Source organism: Emys orbicularis, chromosome 2, assembly GCF_028017835.1.
Source record: "Emys orbicularis isolate rEmyOrb1 chromosome 2, rEmyOrb1.hap1, whole genome shotgun sequence".
In the NCBI taxonomy this organism is placed as follows: Eukaryota; Metazoa; Chordata; order Testudines; family Emydidae; genus Emys; species Emys orbicularis.
Genome location: NC_088684.1, coordinates 290,033,083 through 290,058,284, shown reverse-complemented (window position 1 = coordinate 290,058,284; position 25,202 = coordinate 290,033,083). Strand labels below are relative to the sequence as shown.

Sequence of the window (25,202 nt, the reverse complement as noted above, 5' to 3'; positions counted from 1 at the left end):
CTGCAGATGTCCAGCGTACCCTAGCATGAAGTGGCAGAGGTGATGTTAATGAGGGTTAACACTGATCCATGTTTTTTACTGAGCTAACCAGCCCTGACTGGAGGACTGTTCTGAGCAGCGTTACTGCATTTGGTGGGTTGATTTCATCAGCCGTGGTCATCTCCTTGGGCTTGACTCCCCACCGCCTTGCATCTTGTGTAGACACTCACACCTGGGGCAAGTGAGTGGAAAAGGCGGTCCGTCCGACGAGCGGGCGTTTTACAGTCCCTGTGCGGGGGTGTCAATCACAACACACGGCCGGGCAGAATCAGGCCTGTCAGAGCCAAGGCACTGTTCAAACGTTGTGAGCAGCATCTACACCACTCTGCTACACAGGCGCCCTCGGGACCATTCCGATTTAAAGGCAGGCACGGAGAAGGGCCCCCAGGAAAACAGGGGAATCAAAAAGGTAGAAGTTGCGTTAATTTGCACGGGAAGAAAAGGGGACATTTCACAATCCTCTGGGGCTCAGTATTTGAAGTGGTTTTCATAGCTAGCAGGGCAGGATGCAAACATCACCTCAGAAAACAAGGGGCCAGAGCCTCAGCTGCCGTAACTCATCACAGCTCTGTTGAGGTCAGTGGAGTGCTAGACACATTACACCAACGGAGGATCTGGCCCAGAATCTAAGAAACAGGGAGCAAACAAGGCCAAATTCAGAGCTGGTGTAAACAGGTGCATCTCTGTTGAAATCAATGGAGTTGCACCCGATCTGCATTTGGCCCCGAGTATTTAAGCAATAATGTGCTAAGTCAGCCGAGTAGAACTCATGCCCGGTGTGTCAGACGGCAGTGAAGGTACATTGAGGATGAACCACCAGAGGAGATTTTTAGACCGGGACAAGGTGAAGGGCCGTGAGGAGGGGTAAAGCTGGGGGTGAGGAGGAAAGGCTGCTGGGTTGGTAGGCGGAAGCTAGAAACACTTATTATTCTTTCCTAAATCAGGTGGATTAGCCCAACCGCTCCCTAACTCTCCCCGAGAGAAGTTTCTTTCCCACAATGAGAGGCTTTGGGCCAGATGTCTTATGCAGTGACATGCAGCCACCACACTGCAGGCAATTAGTCACTTGCAGACTGACTGACTATTGTGGTACACTAAAAGCACATGCATCATAATCCCCTGTGACTAATGACTCTGGGTATTCCCACAGAGTCATAAAATAACTGGCAGCTTTCCCTAGTTACCCTAGATCAGCAGAAATAACTCAACTTGACGTGAGCTGGTTTGAGGACCCCTATGTTCTGATGGAGGCTCAACAAAACACCCCTCTACTCTGGTGTAAATGAGGGAACTCTCCAAAAGCAGGAGGTGCAAAGTTTATTGATGGCACAGCCAATCTGCAGTGCCAAAGAGTGCACTTGTACCTCCGTGCATCTCTCGGTTTCCCTTTCAGAAGTACAGTGTAAAAGAAGTGGCACTAGATTCATTATTCAAATTCCCCTAAGGGTGGAAAAGGTATAGCTGAAATTGGGGTGTATTGCACATTTAGCCTGTATAAAAAGCAAGCGTCAGACTCTGCTCTCTTTGAAGCAACAGTGGGTCATATTCTGTCCTGCACGTCTCAGGGATGCTGCACAGAACTTGCAGCCAGGGCCGGCGCTTCCATTTAGGCGACCTAGGCGGTTGCCTAGGGCACCAGGATTTGGGGGGTGGCATCTTGCCGCCCTTGGCGGCAATTCAGCGGCGGGGGATCCTTCCGCGCTCCGGGTCTTCGGCGGCAATTCTGCGGCGGGTCCTTCACTCGCTCCGGGACCCCCCGCCGAAGTGCCCCGAAGACCGGGAGCGCGGAAGGACCCCCCCGCCGCAGAACTGCCGCCGATGACCGGGAGCGCGGAAGGACCCCCGCCTAGGGCGCCAAAAACCCTGGCACCGCTCCTGCTTGCAGCCCATTTGGAGGAGGCCTAAGGTGGCTTTAAGCTGCTTTTGTGACCTCCCAACCCTTGGCTGCTCTGTGGCTCCGGGTGAAATTCAGACAGCCCTGGGGGCCTGTTTAAGTTATGGTGGTGTCCCTGGGCTGTCCTGAGGGCTACAGCACTGCCTAGAATCTCTGCAGCGCTGTGTTCTGGAGCCCCCATCCCGACATATCCCTCCCCCCCAACCCTACGCCAATGCACCCCCTACTCCAGGGCTTGGGAGGAGATCATTGGAACACAGCTTTATGGCTGCCTTCAACAGTACTTGTGCCTGGGGAATCCTCCCAAGGCCAGATCCAGATTCTTTAGGGTCTGTTTAAGCTGCTCCAGTCCTTTTATATGGCATACGGGAGCTGGAGCAGATGTGAGGATCACACCTGATAAGCTTTGCCAATGACTTCTACAGGAGCAGGACTGGGTCCTAAACTTGTGATAGCCCTAAACCAATAGCATCTATACAGCCTGTTTCACATGCCGAGCGCATGCCAGACATTAACTAACTCATCCGCATAAGACTTCTGGGAGGTCAGTCACCGTGTTACTCTACTGATTTTACAAATGGGGGAACCGAGGCACAGAAGGGGAGGCGCAAATTTTCGAAAGTGGCCTCTAATTTTTGGTGCCCCAGTTTTTAGGCACCTGACTTTAGTTAACTAGAAGCATGATCGTCAGAGGTGCTGAGCCCGCCTGGCTCCGAACCATGTCAGCGGAAACTGTGGATGCTCAGTTTGTCCGAAAACCAGGCCCTCAGGGTGCAAGTGACAAAAATTATTTAGGGGCTTACCTCCCATTGTTTTCAATGAGAGCTCCTACCGTTATCGCTGTGTGCATCTCCCAAACCAACAGTCGCGATCGACGTGTGCGTCACTCAAACCCTTCTCCTAGATGCCACTGCCATGATCGCCGTGTGCATCACCCAAACCCTTCCCCCCAGAACTAACAGCCGTGATTGCCGTGTGCGTCACTCAAACCCTTCTTCTAGATGCAACTGCCATGATCGCCATGTGCATCACCCAAACCCTTCCCCCCAGAACTAACAGCCGTGATTGCCGTGTGCGTCACTCAAACCCTTTTGCCTGGATGCAACTACCATGATAGCTATGTCCAGAGCAGAGCACCCAATGACTGAGACACAAGCTGAGTCTACGTTGACAATGTGGGCATTAGGTGACTTCTCAAAGGCCACGGATGGAGTCAGTGCCGGAGTCCAGCTTAGAATTTAGGGTTTCCTGATTCCTAATCATGCTAGTCTGGGCTTGTGTCCCTGAACAGAAATGTTCAGATCACTACATATCATGGGCTAGGTGCCAGTCTCATTCACCCTGGAGTCATCAGAATTTCTCCCGCTTTACATCAGTGCAAATGGCCTGGAACCTTTAACGTCTAGAGGGCTCTGTTACTTGCAGACAATGTTCATCTCGCTGTGACCAATGAGGGTGCTTTATGAATAGTACTTAATACTTACGGACTAAGATTCATAAGGATAGAGCCACATTCAGTCTATGCTGAAAGCCCTTTCCCTTCCAGCAGGCACATTCCACCTGGAAGCACCTGGTCGTTAATTGCAACCTGGATGTACCTGACTCATTCAGCAGCACAGCAGGTGAGTTCTACCCAAGCTATATTCATCTGTAGAGCAGGTGGGTTCAAGCTGGAAGTGCCTAGGGCATGAATAACAGCATGTTCTACCTGAAATGCTGGGTCTGGCAGCAGTCTGGCTTGAACAGGACGCAGGATGGCTCATGTAGAATCCCAGCAAGTAAGTTCTGTCCAGACTAATCTACTCTGTCTATTTCAAAGGGACCCACCACCATAGCATCTAGGCACCAACCACAAATTAAAAAGACTCGCGCTGCATTTGCCCATAGTCGATGCTGCTCTTCTTCTCCTAGCTCAAGTTGCTTTTGCTTCCTACATTTTATTTTGATGCTTAGTCTTGATTCCTTGTCGGCGTCCCTGTTGCCTGGCTCTGCCTAGAACACTGGTAGCATACAGCAAGCAGGCGCCACCTGGAGATACTCTAATGGAGGTCTCCAGGAGCAGGCAAACAGTTAACTTGCTTTCCAGCCAGGAGAACAGCTGGAGCCTTATTTGCCGATTTCTCGGCGTGCCTGCAATGCAACCTATTTTGTGAACTGCTGCCAGGAGCAATCAGGTAAGTGCGGGGAGAAATGCTCTGGCTCAGCTGGTTCTTTGATTCCAGAGGCTGATTCAGCAGGCACTTGGCATTTTGTAATTGCGGATATTGAACAAGGCAGCAGGGGAAGAGATGATGCTCTTCTCCTCTGAACATGAAGAGCTCCCGCAGCACCAGCCTCGGCTCTAAACCTTCCCCAGAAGATGAACTGATGCCTTTGAGAGGGGCTTTGTGATTCACACCTTCCCGATGGCTTTTTGCAGATTGCTTTCGCTTTCATCTGACACGCCATCCCTTTGGACCCAACTGTTTAAGCTGCTGCCTTCTGAATGAACCTGATCAATCAGCGAGCCAAGAATGGATTTCTACGATATCAGCAATTCAAATGCGAGGCTCGAGGAAAAAAAGATTAAAAAGGCAGATTTAATTAACAGATTGCTGTCAAATGGGAAGACAATAGACACCTCCACCTCTGCCGTCATCCCGGGGAGGGCAGAGTTGAAGAGATTCTAGTTCATTTCAAGCCAACCCTGCTGATGTATGCTTAGGAGTGCAGGAAATGGGTGGTGGATCTGGAGTGTAACAATATGTAATTATTAGTCTTTGTAGTTCAAGGATTATATTGCAGTGCACTTGGGCTTGCAAATTCTTGGCATGTCCAAATGCAGCAGGGGAACATTTATGGTTTCGCTGTTATCTTTTCTCCTCCGCCTCCTCCCTATTGTATCCACTTGTTGACTCTCATCTTACGTTTGTATGATATGCTGTTTGAGGCAGAGAGTATCTTTTCACGGTGTGTGTGGCCTAGCACAATGGGGTTCTGATCCATGATTGCGGCCTCTAGGTATTATTGCACAAATAATAATAGGGCTGCAATAACTGGAGAGCTGTACTGCTCATCGGATTTCATGGTATGATGAAGCCCCAATCTCATTATTTCAGCCTCATGTCTAATGAATCTATATACTAATTAAGCACCAATCACTGTATAATCTAAACGCCCAAGGGCCTCATATTGTATTCAGCTACACAATGCATCTTCCACGGATTTCAGTAGGAGTTGCACCCAGGTATCAGATCAGAATTAGGCTCCAAATACAGATGTTTTTCTCCTAATAGGACAATACTCTCTGCTAAGTGATTGGGCAACAAAATGGCAAATGAAATTTAATGTGGATAAATGTAAAGTAATGCACATTGGGAAAAATAACCCCAACTATACATACAATATGATGGGGGCTAATTTAGCTACAACAAGTCAGGAAAAAGATCTTGGCGTCATCGTGGATAGTTCTCTGAAGATGTCCACGCAGTGTGCAGAGGCGGTCAAAAAAGCAAACAGGATGTTAGGGATCATTAAAAAGGGAATAGAGAATAAGACTGAGAATATATTATTGCCCTTATATAAATCGATGATACACCCACATCTCGAATACTGCGTACAGATGTGGTCTCCTCATCTCAAAAAAGGTATACTGGCACTAGAAAAAGTTCAGAAAAGGGCAACTAAAATGATTAGGGGTTTGGAACGGGTCCCATATGAGGAGAGATTAAAGAGGATAGGACTCTTCAGCTTGGAAAAGAGGAGACTAAGCGGGGATATGATAGAGGTATATAAAATCATGAGTGATGTGGAGAAAGTGGATAAGGAAAAGTTATTTACTTATTCCCATAATACAAGAACTAGGGGTCACCAAATGAAATTAATAGGCAGCAGGTTTAAAACCAATACAAGGAAGTTCTTCTTCACACAGCGCACAGTCAACTTGTGGAACTCCTTACCTGAGGAGGTTGTGAAGGCTAGGACTATAACAGCGTTTAAAAGAGAACTGGATAAATTCATGGTGGTTAAGTCCATTAATGGCTATTAGCCAGGATGGGTAAGGAATGGGGTCCCTAGCCTCTGTTTGTCAGAGGATGGAGATGGATGGCAGGAGAGAGATCACTTGATCATTGCCTGTTGGTCCACTCCCTCTGGGGCACCTGGCATTGCCCACTGTCGGTAGACAGGATACTGGGCTAGATGGACCTTTGGTCTGACCCGGTACGGCCGTTCTTATGTTCTTGGCCCTTGGTAGGGTTGTATTCCATAGGATGGCTTTTCTTTTGAACGAGGTACTTATGGGGGAATATGGTTTATTAGCCAGGGCATCACTGCCTGTACTGAGGGAGGGTTGATGGGGGCAGATGAGTCTTGTATTATGTTCTACCACTTTTCCTGGTTCCTTTCTGAGAACACCTACGGGCAGATCCTCTCCTTCCAGTCCATTCTCTGTGCATAAGCCACAGAGGAAGTGTAAACATCTCCTCTGGCACAGAACCAGCTCCTAGGCCAACCTTCAGCACAAGAGGTGTGTCAGGAGTGGGGAGGAGCTGGGGTGGAGTTAATTGTGCTCTGGCTATGCTCAGCTACCATATATGCCCTTGGGGACTCTTAGCAACTGGTGGATGTTAGAGCAACTCTCATTTCCAAACCCCCAGTGTGCCGTTACTGGGAGACATGGGATCGATTTCCAGCAGAGATTGCTGACTCTGTTACGGACCTCCCTTGAAAAGGTGTCATAAAAAGAGCCCCGTTGAATTGATACAATCTCAGGCAAATTCCTTTCTCATCCGCTTTCTTTAGGTGTGGCTGACTGTTAGCTTTTATCTCCTAACCCTTGAGTGTTTGACTTGGGAGGATAGGCAGCAACGCTCAGGCAATGTACATGCCGTGGACGTGAGAGAGCAGGACGTGCGTTTCCAGAATCTGCACAGCAAAACTAGTGAGCGCATCTGAAAATGTGGCTCTAAGCATTTTTGCTGACTCCCAATCTGTTGCTCCCATGGGCTCCTTGTTAACTCTGCCCTTTGTGGGAGAACCAAGCCTGGCCGCTAGGAATGAAATCCTGCTCCTATTGAAGCCGGGGGCAAAACTCCCATTGACTTCAACAGGGCCAAGATTTCACCCCCAGGGACTCATTTTCAGAAACTCCAGATGATGTCGATGGGAGCTCAGGGTGCTCAGTTCCTGAGACAATCGGTCCCTGGGTGCTGCCACTTTGTTTAGCTTCCAAGAATGCATTAAAAAAAAAAGAAAAGAAAAAAAAGAAAAAGCAAACCCAGCCCCACCCCACCCAGGATCTTGGATATCAGCAGAGAAAGTAAATTACAAATCCAAGCAAACTAGACAGAGCTGGTAAAAGCCCATCTCTTTATTCCCTATTTTCTTTTATTGCAGCTGTAACCTGTATTCAAGTGGGCTTGCAACGCTCCCTGCCCCAGTTTAACTTTCTCTCTTCAACAATAAAGGGGAAACCAGGTCCAGTTCAATGGGACTCATGCTCCTAAATCTCCTGGGTGTTTGTGAAAACTCCCCGTTGGCATTTTAAGGTCATGAAACATGAAGAGCTGAATTGCGGAACTAGCTGAATTTTCAGCCGGTTCACCTGCCCAGTGCCCAGAACCGTAGGCTGCTGAGGAGGGCAGCTTAGCACCTGTGTGTATCCACTGAGCTTCCCGAGGCCCTTAAAATGGGGGTGCTGATAGAAGCAAAGTGGCTTCTAACTGAGCCAGTTAAGCTGCAGCTCGCATGGGCTTAAAATGTAATGCACCTCGGTTTAAGTGAGACGAAGAGCTGAAATTCTTCAGTGTCTCTACTAGAAGGAATTTGGCATCTACAGTGAAAAAACTCAGTGGGACGAGGAGTTCCTCTTAGGTCTTGGTGCACCAGGGAGTTGCTCTATTACATGGTTCTACGTGGCTCACCCTTCAGCTTTCGCTACCCCCTGGAGATCCAAATCTACTCAGCCATAGATGAGATGCAGTCGAGATGGGTTTGCGCCACAGAGTTCAGACGGAGGCCCACGTTGAGGGCTATCTCTAATGCAGAGATACAAGTTTGTTACAGCTGTCATGAAGACGAGATATACAGGATGTCTACAGACACACACACTCAGTAGGCCAAATCCTGCCTTCTGCTACACTTGTGTGTCACAGTGGGAACTGGGGAGGCTGGGAAGAGGCTACCACAGTGCACAGTCAACCTGTGGAACTCCTTGCTGGAGGATGTTGTGAAGGCCAAGACCATAACAGGGTTCAAAAAAGAACTAGATAAATTCATGGGGGATAGGTCCATCAATGACCATTAGCCAGGATAGGCAGGAATGGTGTCCCTAGCCTCTGTTTGCCAGAAGCTGGGAATGTGTGACAAGGAATAGGTCACTTGATTACCTGTTCTGTTCATTCCCTCTGGGGCACCTGGCACTAGCCACTGCTGGAAGACAGGATACTGGGCTAGATGGACCTTTGGTCTGACCCAGTAGGGTCATTTTTATGTTCTTATGTTCTACCAGGCTCAATCCTGGTCCTGCTAAAGTCAATGGGAGTTTTGCCACTGATTTCATTTGTAACAGGATGGGGCCCACAGTGATTCATATCAAGCTTTAGGCAGCAGCCTGACCCAAATGGATCCCCAGGCCCCATCATGTAACGGTGCCCTTTCTTTCTGATTTAACCCTGCTCATATCAGCTGAAAGGATTTAAATGTCAAGACATTTAAAATCCATCTCTATGAATACACAGGTCACACGAGGTGTGGCTTCTGGTATTACATGAGCATCCAATACATAAGCCAGTGTCAGGGTCAGATCCTCAACTGGTGTAAAGCAGCAGGACTCTATTAAAGTCAGCGGGGCAATGCCAGTTTGTGTCAGCTAAGGATCTGGTCCTAGGAGGTTATTTGTCCTCACCTACTTGGGCACAGTTCGCTTCACACAGTAGCTTTACGCTGGGGTTACTCATTCCATTGACTTCAGTGGAGTTAGTTTCTCCTGAGTCACACCATGAGGAGAAGAGAATTAGGCCTTGTATGTTTGGGCTGTTATGAATACTGGCCTGGATTTCTCTTACAAGTCACATGACTGTACCCAAGATGGCGGCCAGAGCAATCAGGCCCTTCGGTTGATTGGACCAACATAAAGACGAGTTTAGAAACTGAAATAAAAAGAGAACGGCCTCCTCAATAAACTGTATGAATGGGGCTAATCGTCCTTCATTCGTTACTAGAACAAATCAAACATATATTTATAATGAGCTTCTCGCCCAATATTTTTGTCAAGTGAAAGCTTTTAAAATAATCAATGGACTAGAAAACCCTCCAAAGTTCCTGACCCTAATTTCCACAAGAGAAAGCCAAGTTGTGACACTGATTAACTCTTTCTGGTGCTGGTAGAATTAGAACTTTTGGTAAAATGGCCAGAGAAATACAAGAGTGAGGTTCTAATGGGGAAGATGGTCCGGACCTTAAGGATGGGTCCCTACATAATCCGTGTCTTTTCCTTTGGTCTCTCCCTCTCCCTCTTGCCTTTATTTTTATCAATTATTTACAAAACAGTAATGCCCAGCAAGGATCAGGGCCCCATGGCGCTAGGTGCTGTACAAACACTTATTACAAAGACAAGCCCTGCCTCAAATTGCGCACAATCTAGTTTCCTGTTTGTCTCTCATTCGCTGGATCAAAGCAGCAGCAAAGGAAAAAAACAAAAGGTTCAGAACCCGTTAGGACTTGTACAATTCGGTATTCTCCCTGGGTTAGAGTGCACCCTTACAATGCATCTGGAGTCAGGGATGGTTGGGAGCCGCGCTGTCCAACGAACACACAACAGCGCAAAGTGCAACTCGGACTCACAGCTCCTCCCATTGTGCCGGGGAAGGAGGAAGTTGCTTCCCCCATTGTGGTAGAGCAGCTTGCTCCCTGCGTTGTGCACCCGCCCGGCGACTCAGGCCCGTGAATGGGAAGAGGACAAAGCTAGGCCTCCTTCCATTCCTTGCTTTCTTCATCCATCCCCGTCCATTTGCTCATGCCGAACAGCCCCTGGTCATTCTCACCCCAAGAGCGGGCATGGCAAATTGAGCAGGGGAGCAAGTGCGGTGACAATCCGGCCCCTTCTTTTTTGTAGGTGCTTGTGGCCTCACGTGTGCTTCACCCACAAAAGTCACCTGTGATAACTCAGAACTCCCCCCCCCCCCCGCTTAACCCAGGCACTGAAACAGGAATCAGCACCAAAAATTGTTTTTTTTTAAACAATGGTCGATTTTTTGATCATTAGGGACTCCGTTAATTAAGGGCTTTGATCTCAGTCTATAGCGTCTCAGTGACTCTAGTGAAGTGAACCTTAAAGTGCTAGCGTGAGATTTGAAAGGAAATTGGCAACCACACCATGTCCTCCTCTCCACCCCCGCTTCACTTTGTTGGGTTTGTCCTTCTCACGTTATTTATGGGATCTCTCTCTCTCTTCTCTTTCCTTCTCCTGACAAACACAGACTGTGCCAGTGGGTATATTACTGTTACTCAGGAAATCAGCAGTGGTGTTATTAGAACCATAGGGTTAGACGGGACCACAAGGATCATCTAGTCTAACTCCCTGCCAAGATGCAGGTTTTGTTGTATCTAACAAACCCTGCTTGATCAAATCAAATGTGTTGCGTGCAGGATTTGTTGTGTGTGATATTCCATGCCAGAGACCCCTGCAAGGCAGCTGGGACTTTCTTGGTCTAGCCTGAAGGAGGGGGGACATTCTGAGGGGCAAAATTATCACCTCTGCTGAACCTGTTCTATTCAGGGTGTCGTATCAGGCTAAACACTCTCACACAGGCACCCTCCACCGAGCGCAGATACAGCCAAATGTGTCCATTAAGCATGGAAGGGGGAAGTGAAGGCAAGACAGTGCAACCCCCTCCTTCCGGAGTCAACGGGAGCAGTTTGCTCGGTATTGCACAGGGTTTGGGGGTTCAGAGCGGATCGGGGCAGCTCAACACAGCATCATCTTGGGGAAATCGCTGCTCCGTATTTGCAGTGGATTTCTGCTGCATGCTAATGCTGCTCACAGCAACGGTGACTCCCCAGCCATAGCTGCTCCCCATCCGATTTGCTGAGAAGAGCAGGGCAGCAAGGACAGGCCGGCCAATGAGAGCGTGGCTGTAGAGTGAGGCGAGGTGGGGAGTATACTCTGAGAAACCGCCCAGTACAAATGGCTCTACGGGGCTGGGGAGACGGGAGTTACTGCAGCCCTTGAAAAGGGGCAGCTTTCTTCCCCATTTGCCAGTGAGCAGGAAATCTCTACACCTCTCAATCACTTGCTAATGGGGTGGGGGGAGGGGGAAGTATCCAGAGCAGGGCCTGTGCGCCACACCAGACCCAAGATCCAGGTTGGCCAAACAAGTGGGCATGGGAGGGCCTCACTCCTCCTTACTCAGTTGAGTAAAACGAGGGCAGAGTGCAGCTCATTGATTTCACGGAGCTAGATTCTTGCTAGTTTTAAAGTACGGTCAGATTATTTTTAAAAGATAACATGTATTTTTCCCTGCATCCGCCCAGACTTCACAATGACCAAAGAGATTTGGCTCCGAATTCACTCACGGGTGGGGAGAATGTGAACGTGAAGTGTTCAAACCCAGTGACCATTTCAGAAGACAAGAGAACACGTGAAAACAAGAGCCCACTAGAATACTAAAGGGCCCAACCCTCACGTCCTTATTCAGTTTTAACTCAACGCTGAACTCGTCTATATGGACAGATAATGCGCGGTAATCTACAGCCTGACACACACACACTCCCACTGTAGTGCGCTTTGACCTATTCCTGTTTCAAAGTGGAGTAGGCCACAGTGCGTGGGCCACATGGCTAGTTAGCGCATGGCAGGCTAGTGCACTGTAGCTTTACATCCCAGATTGCCGCGCACTAACTGTCCATATAGACAAGCCCCCTGGCAGAGTCCAAACTCAGTCATCCAAGTCAGTTCGGCCTGGGCAAAGGACAAGTAAACACTGAGGAAAAGTTCTGAGATTGTTTTTCTTTTTAAACAAAATCTAACTCTGGGACCGAAGGTACACCTCTACCCCGATATAATGCGACCCGATATAACACGAATTTGGATATAACGCGGTAAAGCAGTGCTCCCGGGGCGGGGGGGGGGGGGGGGGGGCTGCACACTCGGGTGGATCAAAGCAAGTTCGATATAACGTGGTTTCACCTATAATGCGGTAAGATTTTTTGGCTCCCGAGGACAGCGTTATATCGAGGTAGAGGTGTATCTCCCACTGTCCTTTTAAGACCCTGGTAAAGGCTAAATGTAAGCAGTTTGGGCCAGCTTTACAAAGGTAAAGCACCTAAGTGTGTGAGGCACCTAACTCCCATGGGCTTTCAGTGAGAGTCAGGCACCTAACTCACTTAGGGTGCTTTTGAAAATCCCACTGGCCCTATCTTCATCTTCAGGTGCCCAAACACCTTTGTACACCTGGCTCTTAGATGATGATCCTGCATTAAGTCAATGGGTGTTTGACTATTATTGACTTCAATGCATAATCTTTTTGGATTTTGACCTGCTTTTCTAGTTTCGATGTAATTAAGTATTCAGGGTGCTGATCAAGTGAGTCACCTGTATCTTGTCAGGTGTCTCTCCTTATTTAGCACTCAGCTTCTGCACACAGTCTATAATCTCCTGTTCTGCAGGGAGCTACAGAAACTTTTGCTGTAGCAAACACAAGCCATCCCCTACACTAAACTGTTCTAAAAATTAAAGGGCAGGTTTCTTTATAGTTTCTTGAGTAAGATCATACTGAAGGAGGGAGGGATAGCTCAGTGGTTTGCGCATTGGCCTGCTAAACCCAGGGATGTGAGTTCAATCCTTCAGGGAGCCACTTTGGGATCTGGGGCAAAAATCAGTACTTGGTCCTGCTAGTGAATGCAGGGGGCTGGACTCAATGACCTTTCAGGGTCTCTTCCAGTTTTATGAGATAGTTTAAAAATATATATATGGAAATATACCTAACAGAAATACCTGTTCACGTTCTTAAAATATAAGATCAGAGGGTGCATTCTTCACAGTTGGGCTGTGTATAGGTTGCCTTCCTTTGCAAAGAGGAATTGCTGGCTGGAGTGAACCAACTAGTCTTTCTGGAACTCAAAAAGTTGAAGAGAAACTATCTACCCTTGACCGCATGTAAATCTGCATAGCTCCATTGTCTTTTAGCTGGGGATCTAGTCCTCTATCTATATCTATTTGCCTTTCTGTCTCCATCTAACTTGGATGTCTAGCCTGCCAATTGCCATAGCATCTAGGTGCCACATTAATAAAGCTGATCGAAGTCCTGCTCTTTTAAAAAACAACCCAAAATTTCAGCTCAATTCGTCTGCCACGTTATTGGCTCTGGTGATTGGGTTTTACGCAGTGGCTTCGAGAAAGAGAGAGAGAGAAAAAGACAAAAAGAAAGTGTGTAGGGTTGAATGCTGATGTGGGGGGTGGCTATAAGAACTTAAGGAACAGAAATTTGATACTAGAGGGGTCTTCAATCTAGCAGACAGAGGTATAACAAGCTCCAATGGCTGGAAGTTGAGCTCAGCAAACTCAGAATGGAAGTATTTAACAGTGAGGGTAATTAACCACTGGAACAATTTGCCAAGGAGTGTGGCAGTGTGGTGAATTCTCTAACCCTGGCAATTTTAAAACAAAGATTGGATGTTCTTCTGAAACAGAATGTTCGTCGGCAACCTTTCAGAAGTGGTGTGCCGAGGCTTCATTTATTCACTCTAATTTAAGGTTTCGTGTGCCAGCAATACATTTTAACATTTTTAGAAGGTCTCTTTCTATAAGTCTATAATATATAACTCAACTATTATTGTATGTAAAGTAAATAAGGTTTTTAAAATGTTTAAGAAGCTTCATTTAAAATTAAATTAAAATGCAGAGCCTACCGGTCCGGTGGCCAGGACCCGGGCAGTGTGAGTGCCACTGAAAATCAGCTCGCGTGCCACGTTTGGCACGCGTGCCATAGGTTGCCTACCCCTGTTCTACACTCTAGTTCAAAGAGAAATTAACTCAGGGAAGTTCTCTGGCCCGTGTTATACAGGAGGCCAGACTAGATGATCACAATGGTCACCTTCAGGTCTTAGAGTCCGATTCAGCAAGGTGCTTGAGCATATGTGTAACCCACACACCCCCTGGGTGTGGTGTTTTGTCCCATCTGGTGACACCGAGACACGAGCGAGAGAGCGAGAGAGATCTCTCAAATGAGTCTACTCTACAGCCTTAACTAACAGCCAACTGGTTTTTAGCTCATGCGGTAGAGGGTCATGCACTAAGCTCTAGAGGTCCCCGGTTCAATCTTGCCCACTGACGACTGGGGTCTGTTGGTGTTACATATGCACATCTTCAAACATGTGACTGTCACCACTGAGACAACTCAGAGGCTTAAAATTACATGCATGCTTAAATAACTTGAAAAATGAGGGCCTAGGAGAAAAAAGCATGTTTATTTGCAGCTTCTAAAGGAACTAGAATTTGAGTAGCTTAGGCAATAAGTTGTGGGTATACACAGCCATTGTTCATAGATTTCAGGGCCAGAAGGGACCACTGTGGTCACCTGTTCTGACCTCCTGTATAACACAGCCCATAGGATTCCCCTCCCCTCAAGTAATTTCTAGATCAAATCTTTAGATTTCTTCACTGAACCCAACGTCACTGAAGAAAGCAAGCCATCCGCAGTGCTAGTTCTTCCTCTGGGAAACCCAGCTGAGAATCCCTGGACAGTAAAGCCCGCTACTAAAGGTCAAGCCTCCTGTTTCTATGCGTGCCAGGAGAGTTCATCACCGTTCTGTTTAGTGACGTGCTTAATTGCTTGGGCCGGCTGGCAAGGAAGAAACATTTGTAAAGCTTTTCATGATTGAATCTCCTTCACGCAGGACAAAGGGTCTACGCTCCTTTACACAAGCGCTGCAAGCCATGGTCAATTTAGCCTGCTACATTTACTTATGACAACAAGCCTTGTTTGCCAAGTCATGAGTGCACTGGGGTGCGTCGAGCTGGGAATACTTTTCTCTTCCCCGCCCTCCAAAATTCTTTTAACCTTAGCAACGGCGACTGTCACGCGGGGAAAAGACCAACAAACCAGTGCCCCGGCAGCTTAGCGACCACACACATGGAAAGCCATTTGCCTCTCGCCGCTGGTTTTCTTAACTTTCTGGTTCGACTAGATGAGAAGCTTTGCAACTTGGTTAATGCTGTAATTTTGAGGTTTCCCACTGTTGGCTAAATAACCAACACAACCCCATTGCAGCAAACCAAATGGGCTTTTAAAAAATGACATACGCACCTAAACGGTCATTCATGCTTCTTGCAGCATTTGGATTTGTTTATGCCGGGGCTAGTGGGCCCTAAAGATTTCCTGTTTTCATGGGTGTCACTTTAGTAATCCCTGGGGATTGAACCTTCAGAGCTAGGATCTACACTTGAGTAGGGTGACCAGATGTCCCGTTTTTAAAGGGACAGTCCGTTTTTTTGGGACTTTTTCTTATATAGGCGCCTATAACCCCACCCCCATCCCGTTTTTTCATACTTGCTATCTGGTCACCCTAATCTTGAGACATAGGACTAAGGCCCAGAGCCCTCAAGGTATTTAGGCACCTAAATGCCATTGAAATCAACAGGAATTAGGCATCTAATTACTTTTGAGGATTGGGGCCTAATTCCAACTCAGGTAACGTGCTGAACAGTGAGTTGCCCTGGGAGTTGGGTCTGCTGAGTACAGGGCTTTGGAGGGGCCGATTTTCAATATAATTTACTTTAAAACAGGAATTAAAAATAGGTTTTTTTCCACTTTTTTCCCCATGAATCAGAGTTTACAACTGGGTGAACAGTGGGAAAATACATTCACCAAATCCAAATCCCCCCGTCCATCCAACAGTACTTGTGCCCCTTTTGATGTGATTCTCCACAAGTGCTCAGGTGGTCATAGGAACGTTTGGAAAGAAGTTTTTATCTGTGCGAGTGGGGTGGGTATTTGTGTGTGAACTTTCTTGCCGGGGGTTGCAAAAGAAGTGGTGGCAGGATGGGTGCAGAATTTGCAACAGGAAGGGGCAGTCCAGTACAGCAGGAAGAGTTATGCGCCACGTGTCTTTATAATATTGGTGGAGCATCCAGCCATTCACTTGGTTGTGCTGAGCATTGAATTTACTCTGAAAAAACACTGCTGGGGATAAACCACCCAACAGCAACAGCCAAGGGATTCATAGAATCATAGAATCACAGAATATCTGGGTTGGAAGGAACCTCACGGGGGTCATTTAGTCCAACCCCCTGCTCAAAGCAGGACCAATTCCCAACTAAATCATCCCAGCCAGGGCTTTGTCAAGCCTGACCTTAAAAACCTCTAAGGAAGGAGATTCCACCACCTCCCTAGGTAACCCATTCCAGTGCTTCACCACCCTCCTAGTGAAATAGTTTTTCCTAATATCCAACCTAAACCTCCCCCACTGCAACTTGAGACCATTACTCCTTGTTCTGTCATCAGGTACTACTGAGAACAGTCTAGATCCATCCTCTTTGGAACCCTCTTTCAGGTAGTTGAAAGCAGCTATCAAATCCCCCCTCATTCTTCTCTTCTGCAGACTAAACAATCCCAGTTCCCTCAGCCTCTCCTCATAAGTCATGTGCTCCAGCCCCCTAATCATTTTTGTTGCCCTCCACTGGACTCTTTCCAATTTTTCCACATCCTTCTTGTAGTGTGGGGACCAAAACTGGACACAGTACTCCAGATGAGGCCTTACCAATGTCGAATAGAGGGGAATGATCACATCCCTCGATCTGCTGGCAATGACCCTACTTATACAGGCCAAAATGCCGTTAGCCTTCTTGGCAACAAGGGCACACTGTTGACTCATATCCAGCTTCTCGTCCGCTGAAACCCCTAGGTCCTTTTCTGCAGAACTCCTTCCTAGTCATTCGGTCCCTAGTCTGTAAGAGTGAATGGGATTCAGTGAATTGCGGTGAAAAGTCGCACTAGCAGGTGGAATGGTCTTCTCTCTTGGTCCATTCACATTTGTAAAGGGGCCGAGCTAAGAGCTCAGCAGGCTAACGTCCTTCTGTTAGCTACAGAACGGTTATTGGAGGGGTAGCTGTGGTGGAAGCTTTCCCCCAACGGGCTTCAGTCATGACCTAGAGGGAACCCTCCTAGGGGTGAGAGGTTCGTTCAAGCTCCATGGCTCATTGACTTCTTGGCTTCTTTTCCAATTAACCTTGGCAGCTATTTGTGACACAAGGCTCTGGCCAGTTATTTATTACTGTTGATATATCACTCTAATCATTCACGGTGCTTTACAATAAACCCCCAACCCTGAAGAGCCTGGAGCGCAGAGGCAGAAATGGGTAACAACCCAGAGAACAAACAGACAGCACCGCGTGGTCATGACATCCGTAATGCGTCATGGAACAGATGGGTCTCAGGGTGGTCTGGGAGGAAGCTTGCTCGGCAAATATTAATTGGGAGGCTGTTCCAAGCATGAAGGGGACCGTGTGAAAGAAGGCATGGAGCTAGGTTGGACAATGGAAGCAGTGGGGGGTGGAACAGGACAAGAGTTCATTTTCATGGTCACAGAGTCAGAGAGTTTAAGGCCAGAAGGGACCCCTAGATTTATATCACAGGCCACCAACACCACACAGCAACCACACGCTAAACCCAACAATGGAAATGAGACCAAAGGAAATGAGACCTACAGAAGACTAGACTATTAAGTGCCACAGGCGGAGAATAGGAGGTGCTTTCCTCTGCTCCGGGAAGGTTGGCCAGTAAACTATTTTTCAGTAGCCTGATTTTGCAAAGTATAGAAAATTCCAAACTCTTCTCATCATTTATCACCCCTGCTTCATCATCGCAGCGGAGAGACCCAGGCACTGACAATTAAAAAGTAACATCTGCTGAGTGAAGAATTTCTGCTGCGACCTCTTCCTCAACGTTAGGCTGAAGCCGGCAGGTTTTTGCTTCCTTTCCAATACAGCGCGATAACAACTAAAAGCTTCCCCCAGTATTTCCCTGCCTGCCTTTCTGTGTTCATTATTTTGTTCCCCGCTTAAGGGAGCCGAACCAAACCAGCCGAACCAAACATCAACTGGTCGCTGCTACTTACTGAACTCGTAGAGCAGTGGTCAGACTCGCCGCTCTCAAAGAGGATGACGTCCTTTATGAAGACTGCAATGGCTCTCATGATGAAAGACATGAAGAGATGCATGTGGATGTAATTTCGAGTGCAGTGCAGTTTTCTGTTGTGGGGCGGGAGAGAAAGAGAAATAGCATTTTTAAACATCAGGACTTCATCTCAATAAATTACTCTTCTGGCCGGAATGTGTTGGGAAAAACTTCTGCTTTATCCAGAATATTTTCTGATTTCAGTGTTTTGCCAAAAAGTTGACAGCTCTAGCCAAAATTCATAAATATTTGCATACTTTATACAGCGACGTGGATTATATTTTAACTTTAAAAGATATAAGTTAGGGTAAGTGACATTAAGAGCAACACTGGGTTTATTCCATCCCATAGGCTTTAGCAGATTATGAAGATCTATCTGGATCAAGGAACTCTGGGATTTTCAAGTGACACTTCCCAGCAATTAAAAGCAACAGGCCTAATATCCTGGAGATGGGCAAGTTTTACAGCCCTAAACAACGTAATGGGTCTGATTCTCAGTTACTCTGTCCCTGCGCTGGGGACAGGGATGAAGTGAGTGTGGGGCAAAGGTGGTTCTCTGTATACTGGAGCCATGAAGGTATCTGTCCAGCCCAGGTGTAAGTTACATCAGCCTCGGGGCTGCTCTAATTTATGCTCTGCTTCTTACAACTCCTTGTAGGCTCTAGTGCAGTGCGGTGTGGCCGCATCCACAATCCATCCCCAAAGCAGGGGGCTGGGAGCAGAGGTGGTGTAGAGCCCCGTACCAGTTCTGTGCTTGTCAGGGAGGCATTGTGAGTGGCGGTATTCTCCGGGGGTTGTTTCTGCTTGCTTTAATGTCCCTTTGTGCTGCCACAGTTGCATAAACAGGTCTTAGTTTAACTAAGAAGCAGGCCTAATCAGCCAACCTTAAACAACCCTCTTAAGGAACATCTGTTAAGATCAGATGGCTGGCTGCAGGGCATACCTTGCCATACACTTCTGTCATATACTTGTCTTCTAGTTCTGCGCAAGGTCAATTGGAGTCAAAGGACAGACTACTCTGGAGCATTAAAATATCTCATTCCGTACAAGGAGTCTCTTAGCTTGTGGAATACTCTCCCTAGGGAAATGGTGGAAGCCCCGTTGCTTGGTACAAGATTGGGGAAAAGCATTAGAACTAGATACCCTTCTGCATTGGCTTTAGGGGATGGACTAGAGAATCTAGCAAGTCTTTTCCATCTCCAGGTTGTTTGGTTCTCCGCTACTCTCTCCATTCCGTAAAAGCATGGCGGACATCACAAGCCTCTAAGATCTCTACCCATTTTCCTAAGGGAAACAGCTGCAAATCAGAGACCAATACTGGCCCTCGGGCTTCCAAAAGCAGCACCAGCCTCGAGTCGTCCACGGTCGGCATATTGCACCATCACCATAATATTGTATGGTTGCTCTATATCCAGCGCTTAAAGGAGGTCAGAAAACGCTGGAGGACAGCTCTGTCTGTTTCTAAGGCACAGGTGGCACTCTGCTTAACTGAGCTATGTGGAGCATAGGACACCCCAAAATGTGTGACCGCGTCCTTCCTGGAGCTACTTCAACCATATTTGTCCCTCCACTGCCACCAGCCGCCTCGCTCTTGAAAGGGGTTGCTGGGCGTTCCAAATGCAAGGCACTCTCAGCCTGTAGCCAAGAATCTGCTGAGGTCCTTGGAATTAAACAATCTGTTTCCCCACCCCTGCACGTTCCCTTCCCCTCCACGCCCAGGTTCTCACCTGAAGAGGCACAAAATGATCATAGCAGCAGTGAGAGCAATGAGAGATAAACTATGTCCAATGGTGTAACCGGTCTTCACTGTGCCATAGAACGTCGTCTGCCAACATAGAGAAAAGAGGCAATGATTAGGTCTTTGAGGAGCCATCAAAGATTCCTCCTTAATAAACACTTCATACAATATCACTCACTAATTCCTAGCTCACCATGGTAAAAACACCCTTTTCAGGTGTAAAATGGCAGAAGGCATGATCTAAACCCCATTGACGCAAATGGAAACAATCCCATGGATCCCAAGAGGTCTTGGATCAGGTCCTAATTATGCAGTGATTTTACAAGGAAAAGGGCCCTACAGAGTGCAGTGATATTTATTTAACCATAGAAGTGGCTACATGGTGATATTAATGCAGAAGAGGAATGCTTTACACTCAGTAATACAGGGCATTGGCAGCAGATCACTTTGGTTTATCCACTAACACAGGGTGTGAGATGGTTTCATTTAATCAATGCAGACTGGGGATAGAGCTGGGATGAAAATGGGTTTTATTTCTACAGAAAAAAATGACTTTTGGGCAAAAAATAAAAACCCAGAATATGTTGGCTGAAAACACAAATATTTTGATTCAGAAATGCTTGTGTGGTGCTTCACGGGAGTTGTAGTTTGGTTGCTTCATGTTTCCATTCTCCTCTATAGGCTGGGCTCCCCAATTGGACTACATGTTCCATGATGCACCACAGTCTCCCCTCCTGGAGAGGGGAGGTGGCACATCCTGGGAGTCTCTGAGACTGGTGCATAATGGAAGATGTAGTCCAGGTGAGGAGGTGTGTCGGCATTCTCGCCCCCAACTCTACAGATCGGGAAACCAAGACAGAGTTAACATGATCTATCCCAGGCCACAGAGGGAATTGGGAACTTGGCTGAGTCCTGTGCTTGTGTCACTAAACCATTAGTCAGACTAAAAGAGAAAGGGATTATGTTCTGTTAATGAAAGCTAGGGATTGCACATCAGGACTCCTGGGTTCTGACTCTAGCTCTGCCATTGACTCTCTGTTTAATGTTAGGCAATTTGTTTAATCTCTCCATGTCTCCAGTTCCTTGGGAACACCACCACTTATATCACAGGGGGGATTAATTAGTGTGGACCAGATTTTGATCTCTATTACGCCAGGGTAATTACAGAGATAACTACATTGACTTCAACTGAGTAACTTCCACATTTACCCCGGTGTAACTGAGATCAGAATGAGTCCACTGATGTTTGTAAAGAGCATTGAGGACATCAGATGAAATGTGATATAACACAGTATTAGTAGTATTAACTCTATGAGTAGCGTTGCTCCCAAAATAAATTCAGCAACTGTAACGATTCTGTAGAACACCAGGGGACTGATTTGCTCTACATTTGTAGGCCACATTTACACTCACATTAAATGCACTTACAGATTGCACACTTAGGCCCCCATCTAATAGTGAGTGTGATTAATCACTGGAACAATTCACCAAAGGTTATGGTGGATTCTCCATCATTGGCAATTTTTAGATCAAGACTGAATTTTTTTTTAAATAGATGTTCTGGTTCAAAAGGAATTATTCTGGGGAAGTTTTATGGCCTGTGTGATACGGGAGGTCAGACTAGATGATCACAATAGTCCCTTCTACCTTTGGAATCTATGAATCTAGCCATAAAAGAACAGAAGAACGGCCATACTGGGTCAGACCAAAGGTCCATCTAGCTCAGTATCCTGTCTTCCGACAGGGGCCAATGCCAAGTGCTTTAGAGGGAATGAACAGAACATAGATGAAGTGATCTATCCCATGTTACCCATACGTGCACAAAACTGGGAGTTTGCACATACCCATCCAAATAATGAATGCAAAATGGGCCAGCGTTTGCAAATGCAAACATTTTGAAAAATCAGACCACAGATATATGGCTGTACAGCCATAGGGATCAGAAGTACACCACTTTGATGCTCGTACATTCCACATTCCGTGGGCTGCCAGGGTTCAGGAACAAAGTCTTCCAAAAAGTGCTTATGCATATTTCATACTTTTCATGTTGGTTTTGAGTTGTGCTTAGTAGATGTTAAAAATTCAGGAGACGTTTCAAGCCTGGATGACTATCACCCTAGGGTGGAGCTCATGTCTCACTGGCTGATACACTCTATCTTCCTCCCTCTTTCCAATCCTCCCTCTCCCACCCCCCAAAAGTGATAGCCAACTCAACAAATCACTTCTATTCATCTTCACAGTTGAGTAACGTACAGCATGTTAGTGCCTAAGCCACATTTTGGCTCAAGCGGCATCATAAAGCGGTGCGAGTCAAAAGAAAATAATTAAGAGAGAATTAAAAGAACACAATGTGTGTTCTCTTGGTAACAAGGCATTTATGCAATTCTGCAATCCATTGGGTCTTCAAAGCTGGTAACACGAATTCCCCAAATCCCCTTGTGCTCAGAACACAAACTAGCGTTCTTAGAGGAGGCCCTTTGCATTCCTGAGCCGTAACAATGGGTTTCAAAACTTGGAGCCCGGGCCTTAAGTTTTGATCTTAGAAACAAGACACTTGAAGAGGTGAAGCTCTGGCTGGCCTCTTCAATAGGGCACTGATGTTCTTTGTGCAAATCTCCTTTAGCATTTTCTGTCTGATTTGGCTGTTATTAAGGCTGGCTAAGCCCTCTTGAGATTTTCCATGTAATCACTTGATTGTCTCTGTAATGTGGGAGTACTGGGAGAGACTTAGGAGAAGTATGGGCCGGATACAAGTGTCTGTCAATACAGAGATACTTTTATTACCAAGCCTCCTGTTGCCTAGCACTCACTTATGCTGACGCAGGCAGTAATGCAGGGAAACACATGCACACAGTGGAGCTGTGTTTATGTGAGACAAAAGCATGGATCCAGTCCCCTCTCATGCTTTGCTAGTGCAGCCTACCGGCTGACTCCAAGGCTAAGATTTTCAAAGTTGACTAGGGGATTTAGCCACACAGCTCCCATGAATTTCAATGGGAGTTAGGCGGCTAAATTTCCTAGTCATCTTTGAAAACCTCAATCCAGGTCTCCCTGTGTAGGCTGGCTATGACTGGTTTATTCCAGTGAGGGACCAAGCTCAACCCTTTGGCTAAATGCTGCACATGGAAGTCTGCTATAAATTATGTGACCACCCCCACTTTTAATACAGAGGGGTGGCATGTAGAGACCATATAGATTCATAGATTCTAGGACTGGAAGGGACCTCGAGAGGTCCCAACATATATGTCCCAACATATAATATCCAATGCTCCATCTTGTTCTGTTACCAATATGATTCCTATGTAATATATATATATACATATATACAAGCACGCACACACACATTGATATTAATATCTATACCATTAATTACTCACATAGAAACACTCCTAAACACTTGACAGTTTTCTTAGAAAACTGAATAATGTTACTTGAGTACTTGCCATGCCCTAGGTATTCCCTACAGCTTTCGAGATTCTTAGCTTTATCAGCATCGCTCCACTGATGTCATAGATTCATAGATTCAAGGACGGGAAGGGACCTCGAGAGGTCATCGAGTCCAGTCCCCTGCCCTCATGGCAGGTCCAAATACTGTCTAGACCATCCCTGATGGTCAATAGACTTGTGCCAATGTACACCTTCAGCAGACCCTGTAACTATAGGACATTTAGGTAATACTGCAAATACTGAGGTCACCGTATCTACTAAACGAAGGTAAAGCTGGCAAATGGACTCTGTCTAGAGGGCGACCGTAGTTTGCCAAATACTTTAGGGGGAAAGACATTATGGCTGAAAATGTTCAAACGTGGATATCTACAGTGAGGCAGCTATATCTATAAATAGTCAGATGCCTGATTTCCAGAGGTGCGGAGTACATGCAACTCCCACTGAAGTCAATGGGATTTTGCAGGTGCTCAACATCTGGCTCTTTGGTTTCAATGCTGACTAGCAGGAATGCTTGCGCTCTATTTCCAGGTGATCTCGGTCAGAAGGACAGCGACCTTCTTGTTAGACCTTGAGGATCAGGGGGTGAAAGGGAAAAATGAGGTGAAGCAGTCAAGAGATTCCTCTATGCACCTCTGAGGAAATAGCCATATTGAATTCTACTCATCAGAGCTTTACAGACCTCTTCTACTGGAGTGCTGTTGGTATTGTACCCACAAGCTGCTGCATAGGGGGCAGGATACATGTCTGCCCAGCCTTGGCTTGTGCAGTTCCTGGTCACATTACCTAGAAGGAAAAGAGCAGGATGATTACACAATGAGCACGTTGATTTGATGTTCAAAAAACCAGGCATCACTTGCAAATTTAAATTCCAGATCATGAATTTTACAACACTCGGGGCCAAATCCCGACCTCCTTAGTTATTATTTAGTATTGGTATTATAATAGCACCTGTAGACCGGGCCCCATTGTGTGCAGCACTGTACAGACACATAGTTTGCGACAGTCCCTGCCCCGGGAGTGTTTCTATATCTAAACAGACAAGAGAAGCATTATTGTTCCCATTTTACAGGTGGGGAGCTAAAGGAAGAGAACTATGAAATCACTTGCCCAAGATGACAGTTATGCAAGAGGTTTGTGGCATTGCACCCAGATTTCCCGTGTCCCTTCCAGGGCCTTACCCCCACACCCAGCCTTTCTGTGCTACTCAAGCAAAAGCCGTGGAAGTCAATGGGAGTGTTGTTTGAGTGAGGACTAAGGACCTCTGATTTGGCTGTAGGAAAACAACAGATGTCCACAGGTTGTACCGCATGTGTTCTGGAGGGGTAAGAATTCTTGGACACTGTAGCGCTGGCAAATCAACTAACCTGTGTATGACCCATAACAACTTAACAAGAGGCCTTGCAGTTGTAATCAAGACAATCCACTTACGTATGGGTATCAAAGATATGCTAATTAAGCTAGCAAACCCCAACTCATTCACTTTGTATTGATAAGAAGCAAGGAATAATTGCTAAGTGTATTTGTCTGTGTTTACCTATATCCTGTTAGAAGTTTACCAAGCTAATCAAATTAGCTTTTAGATGCTAAATCCTTTTCATGTCTTAATTGCCTTCACATCATGTATGCAACTGTGTTCAGTTAACCTTAAGATCAAAGATGTGAGACACCGCAGGAAATTAATAATATTACTTATATTGTCTTCAACTTATTGATCCTGTTATAATGAAGGATTGGCTAATTGTCTTATGTAAATGAGTGCAACTAGTTTACCTGTGTATGCACAGGAGATAGAAGATTAACTTCAAAGCAAGGGTCGTAGTTTAACAATGAAGGGCCACAAACTACCCGCAGTGCCTATTCTTCCTTGGAGGAAAGCCTTGCTATGACAAGTTCTTGTCAGCCTGCTAGGAAGCTATAAATACTGAACCTT

At 46.5% G+C, this 25,202-nt stretch overlaps 1 protein-coding gene across 1 annotated transcript in view; it reads right to left on the bottom strand.

The window, feature by feature from the left end:
• Positions 1 to 25,202, bottom strand: part of VIPR1 (vasoactive intestinal peptide receptor 1) — a 180,561-nt gene that overhangs the window by 29,324 nt on the left and 126,035 nt on the right. Inside the window, exons 4-6 of the mRNA XM_065398565.1 lie at positions 23,952 to 24,055; positions 19,815 to 19,912; positions 18,029 to 18,161 (exon numbers count right to left, since the gene is read on the bottom strand). Coding sequence (XP_065254637.1) covers positions 18,029 to 18,161; positions 19,815 to 19,912; positions 23,952 to 24,055 — 335 coding nt within the window. The remainder of the gene's footprint in view (positions 1 to 18,028; positions 18,162 to 19,814; positions 19,913 to 23,951; positions 24,056 to 25,202) is intronic.